This window comes from Myotis yumanensis, unplaced genomic scaffold, assembly GCF_028538775.1.
Source record: "Myotis yumanensis isolate MYYU_CA2020_CCGP unplaced genomic scaffold, mMyoYum1.0.hap1 SCAF_5, whole genome shotgun sequence".
Classification (NCBI taxonomy): domain Eukaryota; kingdom Metazoa; phylum Chordata; class Mammalia; order Chiroptera; family Vespertilionidae; genus Myotis; species Myotis yumanensis.
In genome coordinates this window covers 88,157,098-88,170,572 of record NW_027223756.1, presented here as the reverse complement: position 1 = coordinate 88,170,572, position 13,475 = coordinate 88,157,098, and the positions used below count along the sequence as shown (strand labels likewise).

Here is a 13,475-nt window from a genome sequence, read left to right as displayed (position 1 = left end):
TCCTGGTGTCCCGGGGAGGCGAGGGGCGCGGAGACGCCGCCATCGCTACTTCCTCCACGCTGGCGACTCCCTGTGACCCCGCCCTACCCTCAGGGCTGTGCCAGAGGCACAAGAGGGAATGACTGTGCTTTTACAAACTCTCAAATCCACTGAGCTGGTTCGGGCGGGTCTCTGAGGCCCCAGGCCCCAAGGCGAGAGACGGCACGGCCTTCCAGCAGTCAGAAAGCGAGGGAGGCTCTGGCGCTCGGCTGCTCACCGGCACTGGGGGACGCAAAGTCCTGGAGTCCTGGATAGGCAAGGGGCCGCTGAGTCTCCGCCCCGGCGACTCCCTGTGACCCCGCCCTACGCAATTTACATTCCCATCTGGGCTGTGCCAGACTCACAAGTAGAAACACCTTTGCTTCTGCAAACTTTCAAATCCACTGAGCTGGTTCAGGCGGGATCATGAGGCACCAGACCCTACGGGGAGAGGCAGCACGGCCTTGCAGCCATCAGAAAGCGAGGGAGACTCTGTTGCACAGCTGCTCGCCGGCACTGGGGGACACAAAGCCCTGGCAGAGATTCAAGGGGCCGCGGAGACTCAGCCAGTGCTATTTGCTCCGCCATGGCGACTCCCTGAGACTCAGCCCTAATCAATTTACATCCCCATCCAAGCTGTGCCAGGTGCACAAAAAGACCCACCTGCGCTTTTGCAGCCTATCCCAACAAATTGCAGACTTCAACTGCTCGCAGCCATGGGAGACACACTCAAGAAGCAGACCCAGGAGAACCAGGATGGTGGCATAAGGAAGAGACCTGTGCGTGCTACCTCACACAACAACATCGAAACTACCAAATATCAGACAAACACCTATCATACAGAACCATGGGAAAGTTGGCCCAGTGGAAGCTCTACAACTGGAAGGAGAGAAAGAACATTGAGACTGAGTAGGATGTGACACCAAGTACAGAGCCCAACCCAACAAACTGCAGATTTCAACTCCTCGCATAGAAAGAAGAGCATTGAGACTGAGTAGGATGTGCAGAGGCACCAAGTACAGAGCCCGTCCCAGCAGGCTGCAGATTTCAGCTCCTTGCATCTGGGAGGGTCGCAATCGGGGGGCAGAGTCGGGTCCGGGGCCGGCCAGGGCTGGGCCTGACTGGGCTGGCACTGTGGAACTGCTGTACCAGCAAGCGCGCAAACATGCCCACTGGTCCCAGTCTCTTGTGGGGCGCTGGGGGACAGCAGACAGGCAGTCTGTGCACTTGGTGGAGGGCAGGAGTGCTGGATGTTCAACCACCAGGAACGCCTGGAGATTTTGTCTGGTGGGGAGCCGCCGGCAGGGGACAGAGGGCCAAACTTCCTGTTTCCCCGGTAAGGCTGGGATGGCCCCGGTGAGGTTGAAACGGCCCCGGTGTGGTAGGGACAACCCCGGTCAGGTTGAAACGGCCCCCGTGAGGTAGGGACGACCCCAGTCAGGTCGAAACGGCCCCGGTGTGGTAGGGACAACCCCGGTCAGGTTGAAACGGCCCCGGTGTGGTAAGGACGACCCTGGTGAGGTTGAAACGGCCCCCGTGAGGTAGGGACGGCCCCGGTGAGGTTGAAACGGCCCCCGTGAGGTAGGGACGACCCCGGTCAGGTCGAAACGGCCCCGGTGTGGTAGGGACGACCCCGGTGAGGTTGAAACGGCCCCCGTGAGGTAGGGACGACCCCAGTCAGGTCGAAACGGCCCCGGTGTGGTAGGGACGACCCCGGTGAGGTTGAAACAGCCCCCGTGAGGTAGGGACGACCCTGGTCAGGTCGAAACGGCCCCGGTGTGGTAGGGACGACCCCGGTGAGGTTGAATCGGCCCCGGTGTGGTAGGGACAACCCCGGTGAGGTTGAAACGGCCCCCGTGAGGTAGGGACGACCCCGGTGAGGTTGAAACGGCCCCCGTGAGGTAGGGACGACCCCGGTGAGGTTGAAACGGCCCCCGTGAGGTAGGGACGACCCTGGTCAGGTCGAAACGGCCCCGGTGTGGTAGGGACAACCCCGGTCAGGTTGAAACGGCCCCGGTGTGGTAAGGACGACCCTGGTGAGGTTGAAACGGCCCCCGTGAGGTAGGGACGGCCCCGGTGAGGTTGAAACGGCCCCCGTGAGGTAGGGACGACCCCGGTCAGGTTGAAACGGCCCCGGTGTGGTAAGGACGACCCTGGTGAGGTTGAAACGGCCCCCGTGAGGTAGGGACGGCCCCGGTGAGGTTGAAACGGCCCCCGTGAGGTAGGGACGACCCCGGTGAGGTCGAAACGGCCCCCGTGAGGTAGGGACGACCCCGGTCAGGTCGAAACGGCCCCGGTGTGGTAGGGACGACCCCGGTGAGGTTGAAACGGCCCCCGTGAGGTAGGGACGACCCCAGTCAGGTCGAAACGGCCCCGGTGTGGTAGGGACGACCCCGGTGAGGTTGAAACAGCCCCCGTGAGGTAGGGACGACCCCGGTCAGGTCGAAACGGCCCCGGTGTGGTAGGGACGACCCCGGTGAGGTTGAATCGGCCCCGGTGTGGTAGGGACGACCCCGGTGAGGTTGAAACGGCCCCTGTGAGGTAGGGACGACCCCGGTCAGGTCGAAACGGCCCCGGTGTGGTAGGGACAACCCCGGTCAGGTTGAAACGGCCCCGGTGTGGTAGGGACAACCCTGGTGAGGTTGAAACGGCCCTGGTGAGGTCGGGACGGCCCCGGTGAGGTTGAAACGGCCCCCGTGAGGTAGGATCGACCCCGGTGAGGTTGAAACAGCCCCCGTGAGGTAGGGACGACCCTGGTTTGGTAGGGACAACCCCGGTCAGGTCGAAACGGCCCCGGTGTGGTAGGGACAACCCTGGACAGGTTGAAACGGCCCCGGTGTGGTAGGGACAACCCCGGTGAGGTTGAAACGGCCCCCGTGAGGTAGGGACGACCCTGGTGAGGTTGAAACGGCCCCCGTGAGGTAGGGACGACCCCGGTGAGGTTGAAACGGCCCCCGTGAGGTAGGGACAGCCCCGGTGAGGTTGAAACGGCCCTGGTGAGGCTCAGACGGCCCTGGTGAGGTTGAGACTACTCCAGTGAGGTTGGGACAAATAAAGGGGACCAGTATGGACTGATGAACAGGGGTAGATACAGAAGCAGAGCAACATTGAACAGAATGTTAAACTACAGTGGGAAGCCTGGGGAGGGTTGGGGGGGGGATTAAGAGACCAACTGAAGGACTTATATGCATGCATATAAGATTAACCAATGGACACAAGACACGGAGGGGGGGTGGGGTAGGGGCCGGGGGAATGTCAAGGGGGGGAAAAAAGGAGACATATGTAATACTCTTTGTAATACTTTAAGAAATAAAAATTATTAAAATATTTTTTAAAAAAAAGAAAGAAAAAAAATAAAATAAAATGGGAAGTTGTAAAACTCTACAACCAGTCCTAGTATTTCCCACCAATGTTCAGTAAAAGAATAATGAACCATTACATAAAAAGAAACCAAAGAGAGAAGAGGCTCAGAGAGCTGGAGGCATTAAGTTCTGGAATCCACTTATTTCCATTGCCGTTTCTATATCCTGTCCCCTTTTTACCTAAAGTGCTTAACCCTGAAATGCTGGCACTTAGAAGCAAAGGGTCCTAAGTCCTATAGTATCAAATGTATATCCTTTGACTTAGGATTTTGTTATAAAGATATATTAAGTAACAAAAGCAAAATGTTATTACATGATCCATTTTTGTTTTAAAAATATATCTAGCCAAAACCGGTTTGGCTCAGTGGATAGAGCGTCGGCCTGCGGACTGAAAGGTCCCGGGTTCGATTCCGGTCAAGGGCATGTACCTGGGTTGCGGGCACATCCCCTGTGGGAGATGTGCAGGAGGCAGCTGGTCGATGTTTCTCTCCCATCGATGTTTCTAACTATCTATCTCTCTCCCTTCCTCTCTGTAAAAAATCAATAAAATATATTTTAAAAAAAAAAAAAAAAAAAAAAAGAAGTCAAGCATTGGTCTCCCAGATGGATTTGGGACTTTAAAACCAATGACCACGTTCCTTCCAACCAAAGGTTGCACTGGTGAGGGTCTGCAGTAGAGCTGCTATTTACATGCTCTGTGTCTGCCCATTAGGCATATCTACTTCTTGTTACTATAACCTCTAAGCACAGGATTCCCCTGGGGGACACTGGTCTGGACAGAATGGAGACTCTTCCTGCTGATTCTCTGTTCCCAGGAGTCTATGTAATAAGCCAGGTGAGTGCAGCTGTGATTAGTCCTTCATTAAATGCCGTGCTTCCTGACATCTACATCTTCCCGCGCCTCATCTCAACTCTGAGTGAAAGTTTCTGAATAAATGGACCTCGAGGGTATTATGCTCAGTGAAAGACAAATACCATTTCATTTCACATATATGTTGAATCCAAAGAGAAAAAAAAATTGAAACACACTCATAGACATAGAGAGAGGACTGGTAGTTGCCAGATGAGAAGGGGCTTGGGAGACTAGGAGAAGAAGGGATTCAGAAGTACAGTTGGTAGTTACAAAATAGTTATAGGCTGTATAGTACAGCATAGAGCATATAGTCAATAATATTGTAATGACTATGTATTTGGCCAGTTGGATACTGAAAATATCAGGGAAACACTTTGTAAAGTATTCGATAATCTAAGCACTATGTTGTGCTCCTGCAACTAATAAAAAAATATTGAAAGTTAACAGTATTTGAAAAAAATCTAATACTGAGAAATTTTTCTGACAGGTCTTTGGGTCTTCAAAGCATAGATTTATGGTGGGGACACAACCCCCGATATCTCTAGAAAAATGACTATTTCCTTCTTTAAGAAATGGGGGACATTTGTTCCTTTTGTATGAAACCTTGGGCCCTATACTACTTGGATTCATGAGGGTTTAGCTAAAGCAATTAGGAATTTGATAGTTACAGCACAAGTTAAAAGCTGCCAGTTAGTCCCTCACTATAAAATGTTTGTTAAATATGAGATACATTTAGATTTTATGCACCATAACCCAGCTTAGCACATTAATATAATTAGAAAATGTATGTTTTTACAAACATACATTATAGTGCATCTATAAACTACCTTCTCCAATACAGAAATGGGGTCCAGAGGGATTTAATGTTGTGCTCCAAGGTGTAAGTCACGAAAGCGATGAAGTTTTGATTGGAATCAGTTAGGATACATCCATTTCTGAAATTCTGAGGCAGTGGTCCTCAAACAGACAGGACTTTGACCCTGGGGATACCGTAATGTCTGAGGGAATCTGGTAAACTCTTACAGTGCACAGGACAGCACCCAGCACGATTAGTTATCCAGTTCCAAGTGTCACTCTTGAAAAGGTGAGAACACCTATTCTAGACCTACACCTCTCCATTTCATTAGGCAAACAGATCACCAAAGATTGTTGTTTAAATCCAAATCCTGATTGATCAAATCTCCAGGGACTCCAGAGACTGCATTTCTGACAAACACCCAGGTGATGTTGATGCTGCAGGTCCTCCTGGTCTGTGGACCGCACTTTGAGTAGGTGGGCTGTGGCTCCGTGTCAGAGTCTGGTGTAGGTACTTTTAGGTCTTCTCCACCAGGAGTCTTCTGAGTCTGTAATTTTGAAAGACAAGTTTTTCTCTCACTCTAAAGGGAGGATAAATTCTGTGTTTGATTCTCTTTTTTTTAGGGATCCGGGATGACATCAAATAATTTATACCTGGAAAAGGCTTTGTAGTTGGCAGAATAAGGTCCTCAAAACTGTCAACGTCCTAATTCAGAGAACCTTGGAATATGTTAGCTCACAGAGCAGTGTAACTGAGATAGTGAAATAAAATTATTAGCTAAGGAGATTAGCTCAGATTACCCAGGTTGGACTAATGTCATCACAAGGGTCCTCTAGATGTGGAGGAGAGTAGGAGAAGAACTGGAGTCAGAGAGACATTAGAAGATGCTATGTTGCTAGTATTGAAGATGGAGGAAGGGTCATCGGCCAAGGAATGCAGGTGGCCTCTAGAATCTGGAATAGGAAATTAGAATATGAAATGAGTTGGAAAGGGATTTCATTCACTCTTGGATCACCCAGAAAAATGCAAGCCCTGCAGTTCTTTTTTTTTAATCGTAGCTCATTAAGAACCATGTCAGGCTTTTAACCTCTAGAACTTTAAGATAGTGAGTTGTTTGTTTTTGGCCACTGCTGTTTTAATCTGTTACAACAGCAATAGGAAACTGATACAGACATTTATTCAGTAAGATATTGTACCAGGGAACTGAATTTAAGCCTTGCAAATCATGTCACTAGCTTTGGTTGGGCAAAGAAATTTGTGTTGAAATTCCACATTAAATAAAAAAGAGTTATAGCTAATTTAGAGCTATTTGGCACCATAGATGGTACAAAAAATTTCCCATCATGCAAATGTAAATGTGGTTCTGAACTTTGAGGCATTAAGATACAAAAATAATTCATCATGATTAAGGTCATACATTTTACTTTAAATCTTTTTTTCAAAATTTTGACATTTTACTCATACAACTTAACAAAAGATAAACAATCCAATGAAAAAAAATGGACAGAGGACCTAAATAGACACTTTTCAAAAGAGGACATACAGAAGGCCAAGAGACATGCTCAAAGTCACTAAGCATCTGAGACATAAAATTCAAAATGACAATAAGGTACCTGTCAGAATGGCTAGCATCAACAAATCAGCAAACAACAAGTGCTGGTGAAAATGCGGAGAAAAAGGAACCTCTTGCACTGTTGGTGGGAATGCAGACTGGAGCAACCACTGTGGAAAACAGTATGGAGTTTTCTCAAAAAATTAAAAATGGAACAGCCATTTGACCCAGTAATTCCACTTCTAGGAGTATATCCAAAGAGATCAGAAACACCAATCAGAAAGGATATATTCATTCCTATGTTCATAGCAGCACAATTTATAATAGCTAAGATTTGAAAACGGCCTAAGTGCCCATCAGCAGATGAAGGATTAAAAACCTGTGGTACATCTATATGATGGACTACTACACTGCTGCAAAAGGAAGGAACTCTTTTTTTTTTTAATTTTTTAATTTTTTTATTTTATTTTTTTCGCTAAAAGTATTACAAAGGGTATTACATAAGTGTCCTTTTTTCCCCCCCGCCCTTGACAAACCCCTGCCCTCCCTTACCCCCCAGTGTCTTATGTCCATTAGTTATGCTTATATGCATGCATACAAGTCCTTCGGTTGATCTCTTACTCCCCTCCCTCCTGTGCCCCAACCCTCCCTGGCCTTCCCACTGCAGTTTGACAATCAGTTTGAGGCAGCTCTGCCTCTGTATCTATTATTGTTCAAAAGTTTGTAATGGTCTTCATTATCCATGAATGAGTGAGATCATGTGGTATTTTTCCTTCATTGACTGGTTTGTTTCACTTAGCATAATGCTCTCCAGTTCCATCCATGCTGTTGCAAATGGTAAGAGTTCCTTCTTTTTTACAGCAGCATAGTATTCCATCGTGTAGATGTACCACAGTTTTCTAATCCATTCATCTACTGATGGGCACTTAGGCTGTTTCCAGATCTTAGCTATGGTGAATTGTGCTGCTATGAACATAGGGGTGCATATATCCTTTCTGATTGGTGTTTCTGGTTTCTTGGGATATATTCCTAGAAGTGGGATCACAGAGTCAAATGGGAGTTCCATTTCCAATTTTTTGAGGAAACTCCATACTGTCTAAAAGGAAGGAACTCTTACCCTTTGCAACAGCATGGATGGATCTGGAGAGCATTATGCTAAGTGAAATAAGCCAGTTAGAGAAAGATAAATATTACATGATCTCACTCTTTTGTGCAATATATTGAACAACATAAACTGATGAACAAAAATAGAGACAGAGGGGAAAAATATTTTTGAATATAATAGAAGTAATCCTGTTATTTGCAGATTTTTAATATTTTCTACAACTTTTGTAATATAATTCAAGAAGGTGCACAATAAGTTTTAACTGCATTATGTTACTGTTAAAAATGTAATTCATCTGGTTTCATTTTTCTTCTTTCTGTAGATAATGTGGAATAATAAACCTTAACTTCAACCCAACATGGTAAGGGTGATCAGAGCCCTGCTCACACCAATCTTGGCTGGCCTGAGGCCGCCTGCTCACTGGTCCCACCCCTTGCTGCCAAAGGTTGGGGCCTGCCAGCTGAGGGCAGCTCCTGCATTGAACTTCTGCTCCCTGCTGGTCAGTGTGTGTCATAGCAACTGGTCGTTCTGCCAGGCATTCCGCTGTTTGGTCGATTTGCATATTAGAGTTTTATATAGATAGATTCTTTATCCCAATATAGGAAATTATACATACACTAGAGGCCCAGTGCACGAATTCATGTATGGGTGGGGTCCTGCCAGCCCGGCCCCAATTAGGGAGGATTGGGACTTGGGCCTGGAGTGAGGAAGAGATGGTGGGAAGTTGGCCAGCCTGCCTGCCTCTACTGGGGCCTGATCAGGGCTGGGCAGGCTGGAGGAAGGGACTGCGGGCAATTGGCCTGCAGGCCCCACCCCCGATTGGGGTTGTGGGGTGATTGGGGGCCAGTGGCCTGGTGGAGGGGCCATGGTGGTTGGCTGGCCGGCCCTGCCCCTGATGGGGTGGGGAGGCCTATCTGGGGTAGGGCCAGGTGGGGGGGAGGGGCTGAAGGATGTTGGCTGGCCAGCCCCAGCCCCTATTGGGGTAGAAGAGTCCAATCAGGGCAGGCCGGCAGGGGCCAGGGCCTGCAAGCTTGGCTAGCTGACCCCACCCTGATCGGGCTGGTTCGCTGGCCACAGTGGGTGTCATAGCAACCAGTCATTATGGTCGTTATGGCAGTTAGGCTGACTGGCTTTTTATATATATAGATTTGAAGATATCATTCACGATTACTCTGTTATTAAAGTATATTTCAGATAACTGCATTAAAAGTGACTCCATTAAAATTCCCTTCTAGGTAACCAGAAGAGCTTGAAAGATTATGCATGTTTGTGTAAACCTTATCACTCTGAATCACAGAACTGGACAGGAATTCCAGCTCTTTGGCAAGTCATCCTTTGCTCACTTACATATATACTAGAGGCCCGGTGCACAGATTCGTGCACCAGTGGGGTCCTTCAGCCTGGCCTGAGCCCCCTCGCAATCCACGAACCCTCGAGGGATGTTGGAGATCTGTTTTCGGGCCGATTCCTGCAGGCCAGGCTGAGGGACCCCACTGATTCTAGTCTATACTAATAAAAGGGTAATATGTTAATTAGACCGGGCATCTTCCAGATGTCCTTCTGGACATCTTTCCAAACAAAGTCACAGTGGCTGCAAGGGCTGAAGGCAGGCAACCATGGTAGCGGCTGTGAGGGTGAAGGGCAGTTCACTGCCACGAGACAGGCTATGAGGCAGGCCGCTGCTGCTGTGGCAGCAAGGGCTGAGGGCAGGCCACCACAGAGGCCAGCAGTGGCAGCAGCAGTGGGGTGATGAGGGTGCACCTTCCCCTGATAGGCCCAGTCGTCTCACACAGAGGGAGGCCAGAGGCAGTGCAGTGGCAGGGTGATGGGCCAGAGGCAGCATCAGTGACTGGGGTGATAGGGTGGCGCCTTCCTCTGATAGGCCCAGTTGCCTCCTGCAGAGGGAGGCCAGAGGCAGCAGCAGTGGCAGGTGATGGGCCAGAGGCAGCAGCAGTGGTGGAGTGATTGGGGCGGTGCCTCTCCCTGATCAGCCATGCACCTCCTGTAGAGGGAAGTCATCAGTAGGACATCCCCTGAGGGCTCCTGGACTGTGAGAGGGGACAGTCCAGGCTGAGGGACCCCCCACCAGGTCCTGGGTGCTTGCGGCCAGCCAGAGGAAGGAAAGCCTGGGTCCCAGTTGCCTGTGGCTGGCTGGAGGAGGGAAGCCTGGGTCAGGGTGCAGGGGCCAAGGCAGAGGTGGTTAGGGGTGATCAGGCAGGCAGGTGAGCAGTTAGGGGCGATCAGGTAGGCAGGCAGGTGAGCAGTTAGAAGCCAGTGGTCCCAGATCGTTAGAGGGTTGTCTGATTGCTGGTTTAGGCCTGATCCCTGTAGGGTCGGGCCTATACCAGAGGTCAGACATCCTCTTAGGGGTCCCAGATTGGAGATGGTGCAGGCTGAGATGAGGGACCCCCCGTCATGCATGAATTTCGTGCACTGGGCCTCTAGTATGCATATAAGATCTTTGGTTAATCTCTTCCTGCACTCCTCCTTTCCCCCTTCCTTCTGAGATTCATCAGTCTGTTCCACGTTTCCATGCCTGTGGTTTCCACTCCTGCATTGAGCATCAGCCCCTTGGTGGTCAGTGTGCATCATAGCTATCAGCCAGTCTGCCAATCACTTAGGATTTTATATATATAGATATGAAATATCTATAGAGCACATATTATGTATATCACCAATAGATGATAACGATATAGTTCATTTCCTATCCCTTTAGTGATTAAGACAATATTTACCGTAGGAGGTCATGCTTTATCCTAATATATAAAGAGCCAGGGGCCGTCATGACTGAAACAACCAGATGGATGACCGAGCAGCAGATTGCGTGGGGTGACCAGGCTGGCAGGGGGGAGGAAGTTGGGGGAAGCCAGGCCTGCAGGGGGGCAGTTGGGGTGATCAGGCCAGCAGAGGGGAGCAATAAGGGGTGATCAGTCCTGCAGGCAGAAGCATTAGGGATGATTAGGCTGGCAGGGGGGGCAGTTAGGGGCGATCAGGCAGGCAGGCAGACAGGCAGATGAGCAGTTAGGAGCCAGCAGTGCTGGATTGTGAGAAGGAACTCCAACCAATCCCTTGGGTCTAAACCGGCAGTCAGACATCCCCCAAGGGGTCCTGGATTGGAGAGGGTGCAGGCTGAGCTTGGGTGGGGGGACTTCCCCCCCACACCCGTGCATGAATTTCGTGCATTGGGCCTCTAGTTTAGAATAACAGAGGGAATCCTATTTGTAGGCAGCAATGAAAATTTTTAAGTGGAAGCAGGAAGATAGTTCAGTAGGAAACATCATTACACCAAACAAAGCACCACAGTGATAAATCCCTTTGCACATGGACACCGATCTTACATACATCAATGATTAAACTTACACCATGAAAAAAAATAGTTTGCATAGCAATAAGTGTGTGCATTAAAATGTTGCTTCCTTATACTTAAGGTCATCTCTGTCTCTAAGGGCATATTATGTCAAACAATTAGGACCAGAATTGGAGATATGGACTTGATTATCAGTTTAATAATGACTATGATAAGAATGTGGACATGAAGTGAAATAAGATACAGGATCTTAATGAGGGAACACAGCCAGATGACCTCTTATAACACGCACTATATGCTAAAGTCTACATTTTCAGAAAGAGCAGTTATGGTAGTGATACAGGAAGAAATGATGTATAAAGAGGGTTAAACTGTGCTCTTATATTTTTCTCTCCTATGAAATGATATAAAGGCTTTGGTTACTAAATGCAGTTTATTTACATAGGAGTAGTACAACTCATGATTTTTCTTTTAGTAAAATGAAAGAAAAATTACTCAGTCTGATAGATTTCATTTCAAAATAAATTGTTCTTGAGAAATCCATGTAGACTCATGAGATAAATGGGAATTTCCAAATATTTCATTCAAGGTTGGGAATCAACTTGGCAGAGGAGGAAAATGACATAGGAAAAGCTGTTAGATATTGGAAAGTTAAAAAAATTCATAAAGTGATTCAATTAAATTGTATAGAAATCATACAAACAGAAACTCCAGGAATAAACAAAGAGAGTAAATTCTACATCCACAACATCTGGCTCTGAGGCTTTGAGTCCAGCTGTCATGTGCGTTTCTTCAGCCCTAGGACAATTGGTACTTTTACAGCTACCATCCCAACAAGTCTTTTCAGAGCCCGTTTTATGTCTTTGTTTCTGAGACTGTAGATGAAGGGGTTCAGCAGGGGTGTGAGAACTGTGTACATCACTGAGGCTGTTGCACTTGAGCTATGGGTAGCAGCAGAGCTGAGGTACACTTCTAGGCTTGTTCCATAAAACAGGGAGACAACCGACAGGTGAGATGCACACGTAGAAAATGCTTTATACTTCCCCTGAGCTGATGGGATTGCAAGTATGGAGGACACTATCTTAGAGTAAGAGTAAAGGATACCAACAAGGGGACCACCGCCCAAGAGCACAATTCCAAAATACATCACCATGTTATTAAGAAAGGTGTCAGAACAGGCGAGTTGGACCATCTGCTTGATTTCACAAAAAAAGTGGGGGATTTCCAGGTCTGGACAGAAGGTTAGTCGCAACACCACTAAGCATTGTAATAGGGAATGCAATACACTCATGATCCAGGACACCAGAACCAGCAGTCCACAGAGCCGGGGGTTCATGATGACCATGTAGTGCAGGGGGTGACAGATGGCCACATACCTGTCATAGGCCATTACAGTCAGGAGGAAGTTGTCCAGTCCTGCAAATAGTAGGAAAAAATACATCTGGGTGATGCAGCCTTCATAGGTGATGACTTTGCTCTGTGTCTGGATGTTCACCAGCATCTTTGGGATGGTCGTGGAGGTGAAACAGATGTCTACCAAGGACAGGTTGGAGAGGAAGAAGTACATGGGTGTGTGGAGGTGGGAGTCTGAGCTGACAGCCAGGATGATGAGCAGGTTTCCCAACACAGTGATCAGGTACATGGAGAGGAAAAGCCCAAATATGAGGGGCTGCAATTCTGGTTCCTCTGATAATCCCAGAAGAAGAAATTCTGAAAATCCTGTGATGTTCCCTAGTTCCATGTGGTGGAGGTGACTACAAGGATATAGGAAAAGTAACATTTCCCAAAACAAGCATTAGTAACGAAGCATGAAGACTACATCTATATTGTAGAATTAAGCAATTAATTTCTGTATTTGGTGTATAGCCTAGTCTCCTTTAGGACAGCAAGCCCTAGTGTCATTTCGCATTAGAATTTCCTTTTCCATGTGAAGGCACATGAAGAATTCTTAGATCTTATTCGATTCTTTCGGTACAAAAAAGAAAAGTAAAAAAATCAATACATGAGCTGTCTACTCAGCATGTTGACTATAGTTAATACTGTATTGTGTATTTGAATGTGGCTAGAGTGTAGATTTTAATGGTCCTTATCACAAGAAAAAAATTGTAACTTTGTGTGGTGACAGATGTTAAGTGGACAATGTGGAGGACAAATTGCAATATGTGCAAATACAGAATCATTGTGTTGTTCTCCTGAAACTAAAATAATGTTTTATGTCAATTATACTTTAATTAAACTTTTCTAAAGCAAAAGGAAAAGATCCAGAAGGACTGATTTACAGATTGGACCACATGAAATTTATGAACTTTATTCATTCTCCACAGTCATTATTAAACTGATAATCAATTCCATATCTCCATTTCTTTGTTAGGAAGAATCCAATAAAAACTAGAATAAGAAAATATAGTAAACAATATTGTGATAGTCTGAAACGTGACAGATGATTACTAGACTTGGTGTAGCAATCACATTTCTATGTATA

The 13,475-nt window shown here is 47.5% G+C and overlaps 1 protein-coding gene across 1 annotated transcript; it reads right to left on the bottom strand.

Annotated features, from left to right (window-relative positions):
- Nucleotides 1-11,771: 11,771 nt before the first annotated feature.
- LOC139011491 (olfactory receptor 7A10-like) lies at nucleotides 11,772-12,734 on the bottom strand. The gene has a single exon (XM_070417013.1). The coding sequence runs from the start codon at nucleotides 12,732-12,734 to the stop codon at nucleotides 11,772-11,774; it is 963 nt and encodes a 320-aa protein (XP_070273114.1).
- Between the last annotated feature and the right edge of the window lie 741 nt (nucleotides 12,735-13,475).